At 46.1% G+C, this 13,356-nt stretch overlaps 1 protein-coding gene across 1 annotated transcript; it reads left to right on the top strand.

Annotated features, from left to right (window-relative positions):
- The first annotated feature begins 787 nt into the window (after nt 1-787).
- LOC113889504 (glutathione S-transferase Mu 1) lies at nt 788-11,766 on the top strand. Its single transcript, XM_027536256.1, has 8 exons — nt 788-1,101; nt 1,407-1,482; nt 1,889-1,953; nt 2,255-2,336; nt 2,436-2,536; nt 3,259-3,354; nt 3,441-3,551; nt 11,257-11,766. The coding sequence occupies exons 1-8, from the start codon at nt 1,066-1,068 to the stop codon at nt 11,344-11,346; spliced, it is 657 nt and encodes a 218-aa protein (XP_027392057.1). The 5' UTR covers nt 788-1,065; the 3' UTR covers nt 11,347-11,766.
- Nucleotides 11,767-13,356: the final 1,590 nt, after the last annotated feature.

Genomic DNA, 13,356 nt, shown 5'->3' with positions numbered 1-13,356 from the left:
CTCATGGGGTCACAAAGAGTCGGACACGACTGAGCGACTGAACTGAACTGAACTGAATAACATATCCCAGGGTGAGGGCTGGGACTGTGGATCTAGGCAGCCAAGGGTGTCTGGGCCACTCTGACTCTGGTCCTGTGTGGAGTCGTCCAGGCTGTCACCCTTCTCTAGACACCCTCTGGAGCCACCCACCCAGAGGACAGGTCCTCTCCCCTGGGTCACATTCCCACCAAACTACCCCTCACTGTCCCATCAATGTGAGAGACATGGAGCTGTCTGTCAGGACATCTCTGGAGCTGCACCTGGGTAGTTTCTCTGCTGTGCATGAATCTGGATTTAGATTCACAAGTGAGGCCATAAACTACTTGATTAATTTATGTTATATCTTTATTTTCAGGCACATGAGGAGGGCAGGACCCTCCACAGTCCCTGAAAGGAAGACATGGAGGGCACATTTCCTTTCTCTGCCTCCTTTCTACTCTTCCTATCGCACACACACACACAGAAGTCGCTCAGTCGTGTCCGACTCTTTGCGACCCCATGCATTGTAGCCCACCAGGCTCCTTGGTCCATGGGATTTTCCAGGCATGAATACTGGAGTGCTCCTATCGCACTGATACTCATTTCTGGAAGACTGCAGCTATCATGGATTGTAAATCATGGGGAGCGTTAGGGTTGCAAATCATGGGGGAACGTTAGGATTGCCTGGGGTTCTCATCTTCCTGTAACACGGGCCGATTTAATGTCATGATTCAGGCTTGTTTCCCGAGGGCACTGGCAACTCCACCGGTTAGCTGACGTCTCTCTGGGGTCGGGAACCAGGCGAGCCCGACCTCGGCGGCCTTTGATCTCTAGGCGCCCAGAGATTGGCTTCCATAGGAATCTGCTGAGAGAGAGACAAGAGAAGACCCTGCTCTGCAGGCCGGGGGCTGAGTCAGGGGCTGGGCTGGGGGCGGAGCCGAGAAGAGGGGCGGGTGCTTCCGGGCCCGCTTTATCCCGGATTCAGAAGACAAGTTTCAAGCCCAGCTGCGCTGAAGCTTCTGCACTCTGAGCGTCATAACCTGCACCATGCCCATGATCCTGGGTTACTGGGACATCCGCGGGGTGAGCTGGGGTCCCCCGGGGCGGGCAAGGTGGAGGCGGGTGGGGAAATGCTGCGCCCCCTTGGGAAAATGCTGCAAAGCTGAGGCCGGTTCAAACCAGAAACTTCCACAGGACTTGCTGCAGCGGAGCCCCTCTCCCCTCACCCCGATCATCTTATCTGGTTGTTGGCATGTGTGTGTGTGTGGCGTGGGTGGGCTGGTGCAGGTGATGGTGCTAAGGGAGTTGGAGGTGTGGAAGTGACCTGGAACAGTGAGAGTTTTGCAGTCAAGACTGACGTCTGCCCTCTGTCCCACCGTCTCTCCCAGCTGGCCCATGCCATCCGCCTTCTCCTGGAGTACACAGACACAAACTATGAGGAGAGGCAGTACTCGGTAGGAGATGGTAATGGAATCCTTTTCCTATTCTGACTTCTGCCCAGCTCATGCTGATTGGTTGCCAAGCAACCCATGTTCTGCCTTGTTGCTCCCATCCCTCAAACTCCACCAGCTGGAGTAGGGACCTGCCCCTTCCCAAACCCTTTGAGGGTGCAGCTGTCCTCCAAAGCAGGACATGAGAGCCCCTTGGGCTCTGCTTAGTGCTTGCATTAGCTCTCTGTAAGCCTCAGCTCAGGGAGGTTCCAAATCCTTCTACGTGTGCTTTCCCCCAAAGCTCCATGTGAGATTAGAATCCAATTCAGAATCCGTATCCACCAGTTCAGGGGGTCTTGCCTCTGATTCCTTGGTCAGTCCCCCCGGGAAGGAGGGCTGGATTCCTGGGAGGTTGTTTCACTGCATCTTCTTTTTCTCAGCTCCCGACTATGACAGAAGCCAGTGGCTGAATGAAAAATTCAAGCTGGGCCTGGACTTCCCCAATGTAGGTGCAGGGGCTGGGGTGCTGGGAAGGGGAGTGGACAATATCTCCATCCATCTCCTTTCCTGGCTTAGAGGTTTCAGGAACAGGTGCCTTCTGCTCTGTCTCTCAGCTTTCTGGTTCTCTCCCTTGCCCTTCCATGATACTCTGTCCCAGCTCATCCCTCCATTTTGCAGCATATTATTTAGTGCCCACCACAGTATTTAGGCTCTGTGAGTGCCAGATTTCATATCTGCCCTTGGTCAATAGAGGGGGTACAGGGGAGTCTGGTGGCCCAAATAACCAGACCCTGTTGTTCTTCCAGCTGCCCTACTTAATTGATGGGACTCACAAGCTCACCCAGAGCAACGCCATCCTTCGGTACATCGCTCGCAAGCACAACCTGTGTGAGTGGGTCTGGAGCTGGGGTCAGGGACACGAGTGGCCATGCCCTGGGTTGGGCTGTAATGGGAGGCTGAGGGTGAATCTCTGTTGTGTGGCCACAGGTGGGGAGACAGAGGAGGAGATGATTCGTGTGGACATTTTGGAGAACCAGGTTATGGATGTCCGCTTGGCCATGGCCAGGATCTGCTACAGCCCTGACTTTGTGAGTCCTTCCCACTGAGTTGGAGAGGGTGTGAGGTGCTTGTCAGGATCTCATCAACTGGTCTTTTAGATTTTGATCTTGGAGCTAGTGATCCACCAGGACATTTCCTTTGAAACTCTAACTCAGTTCCCTCTAATCTTAAGAGGAGTCCAGCTTCCCCTGGATAGAAATTCAATTCGTAAACTGAATGTTTTTCTCCTTACCACATAGCCTCCTTCTTGGCATCTCAGGGATCAGGACATGTGTCCATTGGGCAGCCCAGGGTTAGCCTTTCTTCCTCTCCCTCCTTCCTTTCAGCTTCCAGTTCTCTCCAGCTGTCCAGAAACTGCTCAGGCGTCCACACCATTCCTGTCTCCCACACTGGAATGTAGGACTTCTTTCCTAGTCATTTTAGTGTTGATCAGCCTGAGGTCTGAGGACCAAGCTCCGCCAGGTCTCACAGCACTGCTGGTCTGACCCAGCCCAGGTGTCTGGAGCTGAGTGGTGACAGGTCCGGGAACAGTGCGTTTTGCCCTTTGCCTTCCCACAGTCTCTCACAGATGGGAGATGGTTCCCATAGGAGTCTAGTGAACACAGGTGGGTTGAATTGGCCCTGGACCCTGACTCACGTACAGTCAAGGGACATGACTGCTCACCTGACGGCTGGGATCAGACACAGCCCTGAGGACTGCTCTCTCTCTCAGTCTGTGTGTGAGGGTGGTGACAACTGTTTTGTGTCTCAGGAGAAACTGAAGCCTGGTTTCTTGAAGGAGATCCCTGAAAAAATCAAGCTGTTCTCAGAGTTTCTGGGGAAGAGGCCTTGGTTTGCAGGGGACAAGGTGAGTTGGACGGCTTTGGGGGCGGGATAACTGTCATTTCCCCAGGTTCAGAGTTCAGTCCGCATTCATGCTTTGTCTTCCTGCAGCTCACCTATGTGGATTTCCTGGTTTATGACGTCCTTGACATGCACCGCATATTTGAGCCCAAGTGCCTGGACGCATTCCCAAACCTGAAAGACTTCATTTCTCGTTTTGAGGTGATTCTCCTGAACCCCTTGTATTTACATCTTTCTTCTCTCTCTTATTCTCCCTGATTTCCTAGTTGGGACTACAATGAAGACTAGCATTTATGGAGAATTTTGTTTACCAGAATCTCTCCTCAGTTACTGACATGTATTGTGTCACATTTAACCTTTATAACATTCCTACATGTGGAACAATTATCCTCTCCATTTTACAGATAAGGAATTAAGCTGAAAGGATAAGTAATTTCTGAAGGTCACACAACCAGTACAGGCTGTGCTGGGTCAGCACTCCTAGTCAGACTGTCTGGCTTCTATGGGCAGCAGTCAGTGGCTGTCCATCTCCTGTACTGAAATGAAAAGCTCAGGTCCTTTTATTGTCTGGGTTCACAGTTCTGGAAAGTGTGTAGGAAGCAGAATATTCAGGAGATGGTATGCAGCTGGCATTAGTAGAATGAGACACAGTAGGAATGATATCAAGTACTAAAAACACAGACAATATATTCTCCTGATCTCCAAAAGGCTCTGCAGCAATTGAGCCCCGCCCTGTTTTTCTGAGATTGTCACATCTGTAGTTGGTGCTGGGATTTGGGTGCATACAGAGGTGTCCTATGCAAGGATTTTATCTTGACACCTCTTATGGTGGGCAGTTCCTTCACTCCTCATCTCCTGTCCCTTCTTCCTTCATGTTAACTCCAGATTCCATCTCAGAGATGTGACAGTGCATTCATTTTAAGTCACATTCACTGATCTGATCCTCTCCCCTGTATGAGACACTGTGTCAGGCACAAGTGGGATACAGAAGTCATGCAGTCCTGGCGCCCAGCCTCTTGGGCTCAGTGCAGCTGGAGAACTTGAGCTTGGGACCTCAAGCTGTGTGGTATAGGTGGAGCCACCTTGATTCTGGAGGTGCACAGCCTGATCTCACCTCTCAGCTCATCATTGTCACCCTCGGTCAACTAATTTGAGAGCAAAGAAGTCTGCTTTGTGATGGATTTGGGAATTTGAGGCTTCAGCCCTAAAGGCTTTCAGCCTTCATTCTGTTTAGTATTCCCACTCCTCATCATGAAATCTGCTTTCTCAGCTAGTTCTCATCAGCTCTGGTTTTGGTCCAAGGCTTGTTGCCTTGAGAATTTTGCAAGAGCTGGGATTACTGCCCAGCAGGCAGGATGGGGACAGATGTGGGCTGTAGCGTGTGGCCTGTTGGGCCCTGGGCTGTGGGGCATAGGCAGCCCTAGATCTTGGAGTGCTTGGAACTCTTGAGCATTGTCTGTCTTGGGAAGGTGGTGCGCAGGTACACCTGAGTGTTGCTGCCTGGTTGGCTGCAGCGGGACTGGGGATGAGGTAGGTTGGGGCCCAGTGAGAGTGGGCTGAGGTCCCATGCCACGCAGTTGGTCTGTGTCCTTGCAGTGGAATAATTAGAGTGTGGCATGGGCTAGTCTTGGTGCTCCACACCCTCCTATCATGTTTCATCCATGTTTTGCTGAGTCATTGGGTGAGATGTGGTTCTGCAAGTTGCTCAGGCACTTTCTGAGTGCCTTTGTTTTGCTAAGGGCCCATCTGTCTATGCAAACCCTGGGAACCTAGGAGCCTTTTCTGAAAAAGAGAATATTTTTGCATAAAGAAAAGAACAAATACTCCTATAATGAGATGTTGATTGGAAAACATTTGACAGAACTTAAAAGCAGCAAGTTACAGTTTTATTTGGAGACCTTACTGAGGACTGTAGCCCAAGAGACAGCCTCCCAGAGAGCTCTGAAGATGTAGGGTAAGAGACAGTAGGTATATACATTTTTGACTCGGAAATACATGTAGCCAAGCATGCATCTTGATAAAAGATTAGTGCTAATCATCAAAACACCAACATCTCACGTTAATGACCTTAGTGCTCTTCTATGTGTAGGAAGATGCATGAATCTTAGGTCACTGTAATTCTTAGTTTGGGATGCATCCTAACTCTCTATAGGACCCCATGTCCAAATCACAGAATGTTTAATCCTGGTTTTCTTCATCCTGAGCTCTTCTCAGGGTACACTGTTTGTGAGTGACTGCAGTTGGTGGCAGCTCACCCCTTTCTATAACTAATAATGAAGAAAAATCTTCAGGCTTTTTACTCCTCATGGAAAAGAATAAGATTTGTATTCATTCTTTTTTTTCATAGATTTAAAAAAATATGTATTTATTTTTGTCTCAGCTGGGGTCTTCGTTCCTGGGCACAGGTTTCTCTAGTTGCAGCTGCTGCTGCTGCTAAGTCGCTTCAGTCGTGTCCGACTCTGTGCGACCCCATAGACGGCAGCCCACCAGGCTCCCCTGTCCCTGGGATTCTCTAGGCAAGAATACTGGAGTGGGTTGCCATTTCCTTCTGGGGCTAATCTCTAGTGTGGTCATCTGGCTTCTATTGCAGTGGCTTCTCTTGTCATGGAGCATGGGCTCTAGGCGTGCGCTCTGGCTATAGAGCCCAGGCTCAGCAGTTGTGGTTCATGAAGTTTCATGTTGAAACTTCCCAGTCCAGGGTCAAACCCATGTCCCCTGCATTGGCAGGCAGATTTTCAACCACTGGACCACTAGGGAAGTCCTTGCATTCATTTTTGACAAACCCTTAAAGAGGCCATTAAGTATATTGTGGGAGAAGGCAATGGCACCCCACTCCAGTACTCTTGCCTGGAAAATCCCATGGACAGAGGAGGCTGGTAGGCTGCAGTCCATGGGGTCGCTAAGAGTCGGGCACGACTGAGCGACTTCACTTTCACTTTTCACTTTCGTGCATTGGAGAAGGAAATGGCAACCCACTCCAGTGTTCTTGCCTGGAGAATCCCAGGGACAGGGGAGCCTGGTAGGCTGCTGTCTGTGGGGTTGCACAGAGTCGGACACGACTGAAGTGACTTAGCAGCAGCAGCAGCAAGTATATTGTGAGTGAAGAAGCCTTTCCAACCATTTGAGTTTAAAGAGGCCTCTTTGTTATTTCTTCCCTTTGGTGTCAGGTTCTACCTTATTAAGTTAATCCTGCTTAGTCTCAGGTCATTGTGAGCTGTATTTACATTTCTGGTATGTGGAGATTTTTAAAAAACATCTGTTTGACTGCGTAGCGTGTTGGTTGCGTCATGCAGGATCTTTCATTGTGGTGCTCGGGCTTTTTCCAGTTGTGGTGTGCAGGCTCTGGAGCTCCTGGGCTTAGTGGCTATGATGTGAGAGCTTCGTTGCTCCAGGGCACGTGAGATCTTAGTTCCCCGACCAGCAATTGAACCCGAGTCCCTGCTTTGGAAGGCAGAGTCCTAACCACTAAACCACCAGGGAAGTCCCTTGATAAGTGGAGATTTGCAAGACAAACACAATTGCTTTTAATTCTCTGAAGAACTGGGCTGCCACCCAAATGATGTCAAAAGATTGATTTTCCCAAGTACGTTTTCTTTCATTTGCTTTTTTATATCAGTAGGAAAATTTCCAACTAAACTGGAAATCAAAAGATTTCTGTATTCTAGAACTATAGGGATCAATGTATCATGTCTTCAAATGTTTGCAGAAGGCCATCTTTCTGAGTGCACAAGTCAAACTCAGGCCAGTTTATCCTAGGAACAAAGATAAAACCAACCAACCAAACAAACCTCCCAGACCAAACTCCGTTATTGCTTCTATTAGGCCCTGAATATTGAGCACCTTCCCTGGTGGCTCAGATGGTAAAGCGTCTGCCTACAATGCGGGAGACCCGGGTTTGATCCCTGGGTCGGGAAGATCCCCTGGGTCGGGAAGATCCCCTGGAGAAGGAAATGGCAACCCACTTCAGTACTCTTGCTTGGAAAATTACATGGACAGAGGAGCCTGGTAGGCTACAGTCCATGGGGTTGCAAAGAGTATTTGAATATTAGAGTATCTGAATATTGGACTGCAATTTTTATCTCATAGTTTGTTGGCTTAGGTAACCCTATTAGTTTTCTTTATTATGTTTAATTAAAATTGTTTGAGAGGCAGATTATATGCTGTTTCTTATGCGAGGCAGGGGAGCATTCCCCAGTGAGACATGTTTGTATATCCCTACAGTATAATCAGGTAAAAGAGATGTAACCATCTTACATAAAGCTGTTCAAATATACCACTTTTAAATATGTTACCAAGTCCAAGCTTGGTCTGCTAGCTGCACAACAGGCCAATAATCTGAGAGACAAGGTGTTGAGGGAGGGAATGTGACTTTATTCAGAAAGCTGGCGGACTGAGAAGATGGCAGACAAATGTCCCAAAATAACCAACTTACCAGGGTCTGGATGCCCATATGCCTCAGTTTTATAGAACTGAGAGTGGGTAGGTGAGACCGTAAAGTAAAAAAGCCATTAATCTTGCAAATGTCTTGGCCAGCCTCCTGGAGGGGATGTGTTAATTTCTTCTTTCCTGTAGCCATAGGTAGCCAGGGTCTTGAACAAAGGTACTTCGGTTTAACATTTAGGCAGAGGGGCAGGGTTCCCCTGTGGAGGCTATTAGGTATAGACAGTGTCCTTTTAGTGAACAAAAGCAATGGGAAGCAATGCTTAAAGTAAAAGAAACAGATCCAACATTGCATCAGAGTTTGTTTCTATCCGTAACAAATCTCAGTTCTATCAACTGTTATACCTTTAACCGTAGCCCTTGTCAGGACTCTGTTAGCAACTCTTGGTCTTATAAAGAGTCCTAGAAACTTCCCTTTTTATTTCCCAGGCCATTTTAACCCAGTCCTGTATAAAGGGTTTTGGGCTCCAGTGAGGGGTTGAGCCAAGGGATCCAGGCCTTTTTGTCAGTCTTTAACTGGGTTTTTTGGTTTATTGCCCCATGCAATTGCTGGTCAAGTATCTCAGTGTAATTTTTTTTACCCTCTTACCTTTAAAATTTTTCTAAACTGGGGTAAGTAGAATGGACTTGTTTGGGTCCCTTTATATTTGGGGGACTGATAAAGGGGTCTTTCTGGCCCATCAAAAACGTCCTTTTTGGTAGTGTTGTATCAAAACTTTTGTTTTCATGCCATCAAAGTCTGTTTCATTTATCTCATCTCTTAATAACCATATCAAGATTTTTATCCTATTGGGACCAGTCCCTTTAAAATTTCCTACTTGTAGGAAGAAATCACTTGATTTTCCCCTCAGCTTTTATCTATTCCCTGTTTATTAACCTAATTAACTTTAGTTATTCTATTGTTTTTATTAGCACCTGTAAGATCAATTGAGGGGAAATGTGAGACCACAAATAAGGCTCTATGAACAACTTTTGTTTGTTGGTTGATTGATTTGAAACTAAGGAAGTTCTTAAGGTTAGCAATGATTATATTTCTTTGTATCCATCTTTAATTAAAAAAAATTTGTTTTAATTTAAACTTTTAATTTTCTTTGGGGATATAGCTGATTATCAATATTGTGCATATCCACCTTTTAATTTTATCTTTCCATGGGTACCAATAAAACAACTGTTTTTACAATGAGAGGTCTCTAAAAATTTACCAATTTAGAAGTTTTTCCAGTTTAAAAGATCCATTGTTAGGATTCTTAGTTGTGATTCAAACCAGTAAGAGGCAAGAGGAATCCCTGCAAGAGAGTGCAAAGGATGCAGCTTTCTCAAGAACCAGGACGTTTACTCACAAATATAGTCTAAGAAAGTAAGGGCCTTTGTTGTACAGGGAGATACAAGGAGGATTGAAACAACAAAGACCCTTTATGAACTGGGACCCCTAATGACACATTTACCTAATGCTAGCATAGCTGGACAGAAGGACTTGGAATTGCAGTCTGTGCAGCTTGGTGCTGAGTGTTCACCAAATGTGTTCCTGTACAGTTGCAGAGACTAATCTCTCAAAATGCACTAGAAGATGCCTAAGAAGATGAGGTAGAACACTGATGTCTCAAAGGCACAGGGAGATGAAGCAAGTTCCTTCTATAAGGCCTTTTGTTTCCTTAAAGTAAAAAAAAAAAAAAAACAAGTTTTAAAAACTATTTTTGCCAAAATATTCACAATTTTACCAAGTCTTCTGAATTATTGTTGCTTTTGTGGAAATCAATTTTGGTGTTATAAAAAGGAAATTCAGAGAGAGTTGAATAGCATGAAGGAGAGCATTGCAGAGTGTACTTAGAGGAGCAGGGAGGAGCAGTAGAGAGCAGGGCCAGCTTCAGGGGCCTTTTAAAAATTCTGATAAAATTTCAAGCAATTTTTTGTTGGTTTTCTGCAAAAGTTACTTTCTCATTTCCTCTTTTAGAAGCTTCTAAATACAAATTGAAACAGACCTTCTATTCAGTCTGTTGGATCTTGTAGTCCATTTCTTTAGCTGTGTACACGAAAAAAACCCCAATTTTGTGATGTCAAAGAAACCCACTTTGATGATTTTTAGGACAAGATTTCCTTCGGTATAGTTTAAGCTTTATATGTAATGTATCCAAACCTGTAGTGTTAAGTCACTGGTTAGCAACCGGTCACCCTTCTTTCTTTTGCCTAGAAAGTTTGATTTCCCTTTTCAGAGTCTGTCTGGACAACTTGCTATTGATAACTGTATGTAGTGGGCCCTTCTGCTGTTTGTGAGCTTAACTCTCATTTCAGGTTTTATACATGTCTCAGTTTTTCCTTCTGACAATGTAAAACCACCGTGGGCACTGAGAACCCAGGATTGCCAAACCTTTTGTATATGTCTCCCAGATGGGCGAGTTTCTTTAAGGAGTGGGTTTCTGCTGCATGGTATGAGGACTGCTGCATGGTATGAGGACTCCATGGTATGAGGCCTCCACCTCTGCTACAATTTCTCAATTGCCTGGGAAAGCCTTGCTTAGCCAGGAGGAGCTCTGTTCCTTATCTAAAGAGCTAAGCGCTTGCCTGTAGTATCTACACTATATTCCTACTGACTCTGGTAAAGCGGTCAATTCAAGGAAAGACACCAGCCAACCCCTGATTTATTTATTCATCCTGACCTGTTCTCTCTACTGGGTACTTTCTCAGTATTTCTGAACTGAGAAGTCAGGTACATTTTCACCTACCACTGAAGAAAACTCAAGATTGTCAACCAAGATGGTAAATCTGAGCTCACTAGAGAACTCAGCCAAATTCGTATTCATATGTAGAGAAGTAGACCAGCACAAGGGGGCTTGCTGGTACCAATGTTCCACCTCTTTGTAACGTTCTGGTGAGGGGAAAAAGTCTTCTCTGGGCCCTGTTGGAGTCACCAAACCTGTCTACTGGAAAGGAAAGCCCACACAATGTAACAGCATGGGGGGCAACTGCCCTTAACTGTTTGGGTAAGTGGATGATGAGTGAGCCTCCTTGTTTCCAGCTGTGGGGAACGGGGTACAGCAGAGAGACTCAGAATGGAGAGGGAGACCGAGCAGGCTACATTCTAGCCATATTGCTTATGTCCGGTGTGATCATGAGGGAGGTGCTTATCTTCTGAGTGCCTCAGTTTCCCTTCTGGTAAATGGCCTCCATAGAACCCATCTTGCAGGGGAGTCGTGTAGAGATTCTGAACCTATGTCATCATGTCTAGTGGATATGTAGCACCTAATACAGTATAGAGTCTCTATATGTGGTGAGTCTGGATGTCAGATGAATTACAGGAAACTGGAAGAGTTAACTTCCCAAAGCTGGGGACCCCAGAAGACTATCTTTTGCCCCAGCATTTGACTCCCACATGGAAGGGCTGTACCCCAGGTCCCAAACTTGGGGAGAGCTGCCTGGGTTCCAGTGGGGCAGCAGACCTGAGGCCTGGTGTTCTTTTTCCCACCCTCAGGGCCTGAAGAAGATCTCTGCCTACATGAAGTCCAGCCGCTTCCTCCCAGGCCCTCTGTTCATGAAGCTTGCTGTGTGGGGCAACAAGTAGTGCCCACAACCAGGAGATGGGCGTGAGGAGCCAGTGCCTTGGAGACCAGGTGGACCTCCTGCCTGCAGAACCATCTGTCTTCTTCTTTTTCCTTCTGTTCACTCTAGATGGCTTCTTGGCCCCATTATCCCCCTCCCACACCCCTTTCCATCCCTACTTTAAAGATTCAGTTTCCCACTATTTTTGAGCAAAGTTCCTCCCCACCCCACATTATCCCTCCTGCATTAAAGCCACCAAGACTATCCTTCCCTTCCATGATTACTTCTGCTGTGAGCAGCCCAGCCAGGCCCCTGGCCCACAGGGCTCTGCTCTGAGCTCCCAGCGCTGCCCTGAAGACCAGACCTGGCCTGGTGTGCAGTCCATGCTTCCCAGTGTGGTTCCTGCCCAGCCTGACTGATGCCCAATAAAGCCTTAATCACACCTGCTGTGTCTTATCTTATTCTCTCGGGGCTTCCTGGAGTCATGACTGACTGTGTTGGGTGTGTGTGGGTGTCTATTTTTCCTAGTGTTGTCCACTGCAGGGCCGTATGGATGGGCATGCGCGTGTGTGTGTGTGGTGGGAGGTTGGGCACAGGTGGGATTATAACCATTGCTTGTTCATTTCTATCTCTACTTCATGCACCTCTGTTCCTTAGCATGGGTTCTCTACAGAAGGGGGGCCCTTCTGTGCCTGGTTCCCTCTTTAATTCAGCATTCATGGGATGCCTCCTTTCAGCTTGTAGCACTCTGTGTCATGGTTTAGGGGGCTCATGGGAGCTGGGGAAGGGGTCTGAGTAGTCTACTGATGGTGTGGGATCCTGGTGGACTCATTTCTGTCACCCTTTCCTAGAAATTTTCCCTGTGTTCTTATAACGTATCTCAATAAAACCTACCCCCACTGTATTATAATTGTTGTTTTACCTGTTTTCCTCTGTAACTTGATCATAAAGACACTAAGGAGATAATCAATATCTTTTCTTACTTTAAATCTCATATCTATTACACTGCCTGGCAAACAGTAAATATTCATTAAAATTGAAAATATAAAAGAATTATCTCTAGTTAAAACCCTGGCAAACTCTACAGTCGTTATATGGATTTACAGATCTGAATGTGGTTATAGCCATTTGAGATAAAGAATACATTCAAAAGATTTAAAATCTGTAGATCTGGGGGAAAGACATTAGGCCTCACTAACTTAAGCATTGATTAGGTTGTAGCTGGGCCTTGGATAACTTGACCTGAAATGGGCAGGTCTAGTGTGCTGGGCCAAGGTGTAGCCTATCTGTGCAATCAGGAGGTGGTGTGCTATTTTATGTTAGGATACCTGCAAAGTGTAGGACTCATCAGATAATACGATTAGCAAGCTCGGAGAGTGGCTGGATGGTGGGTTTGGACCTTGTTATGGCATGGCCTTAAGTCTTGACTTGGCCTGAAGTCTGATAGGCCTTGGGCTTTGGAGAAGAGTCCTGTTGGGTGTTCGTCTAGATGGCCATTTCTTGCAGTCACTGAATAAAAAGGTAGCAAAGGAATAATGTGAAATACATGATTATTTTAAGAAATAATAAACAAATGATTATTTAAAAAAGTGAAACTGCTAACAAAAAGTCCAGTAAACTAAAAGCTAATGAAACTGGTAAGTCAGTAAATATTTTTGTCTTTGCAGGCCATGTGGTCTCCATTTTGGTCTCAAATTGCTCCATATGGTCTCAGTTGCTCACCTTTATCTCTGTAGTATGAAAGCAGCCATAGACCATACATAAATGAATGGATGGGGCTGCATGACATAACTTCAAAAACAGATGGACTTATTTCCCTGACTCCAGATTTAGATGCTCAAATTAAAAGGGCATAGCTATATTAAAACTTAAATCTTAGATTCAGATGTAAAAGGTGACGCTCAAAACAAGGTAATATGTGATGATGAAGACAGACGAAGTGTAAACACATTTCTTTAAATGTGAATTTTTTCTTCTTAGTATTCCTTGTTTTTCATATGTTTCATCTTGAACTTGGTTCCTTTTCTAAATT

The sequence above is a fragment of the Bos indicus x Bos taurus genome, chromosome 3 (assembly GCF_003369695.1).
Source record: "Bos indicus x Bos taurus breed Angus x Brahman F1 hybrid chromosome 3, Bos_hybrid_MaternalHap_v2.0, whole genome shotgun sequence".
NCBI classification, from domain to species: Eukaryota; Metazoa; Chordata; class Mammalia; order Artiodactyla; family Bovidae; genus Bos; species Bos indicus x Bos taurus.
Note: the sequence above shows the minus strand (reverse complement) of the source record. Positions and strands in the feature narration are given on the sequence as shown.

What these genes read in the sequence shown, in the direction of transcription:
- LOC113889504 (XM_027536256.1), top strand. Translation starts at nt 1,066, where the DNA reads ATGCCCATGATCCTGGGTTACTGGGACATCCGCGGG. An exon ending in TGGGCCTGGACTTCCCCAAT is followed by an intron (nt 1,954 to 2,254) that starts GTAGGTGCAGGG and finishes TTGTTCTTCCAG; the next exon opens with CTGCCCTACTTAATTGATGG. An exon ending in ACTTCATTTCTCGTTTTGAG is followed by an intron (nt 3,552 to 11,256) that starts GTGATTCTCCTG and finishes TCCCACCCTCAG; the next exon opens with GGCCTGAAGAAGATCTCTGC.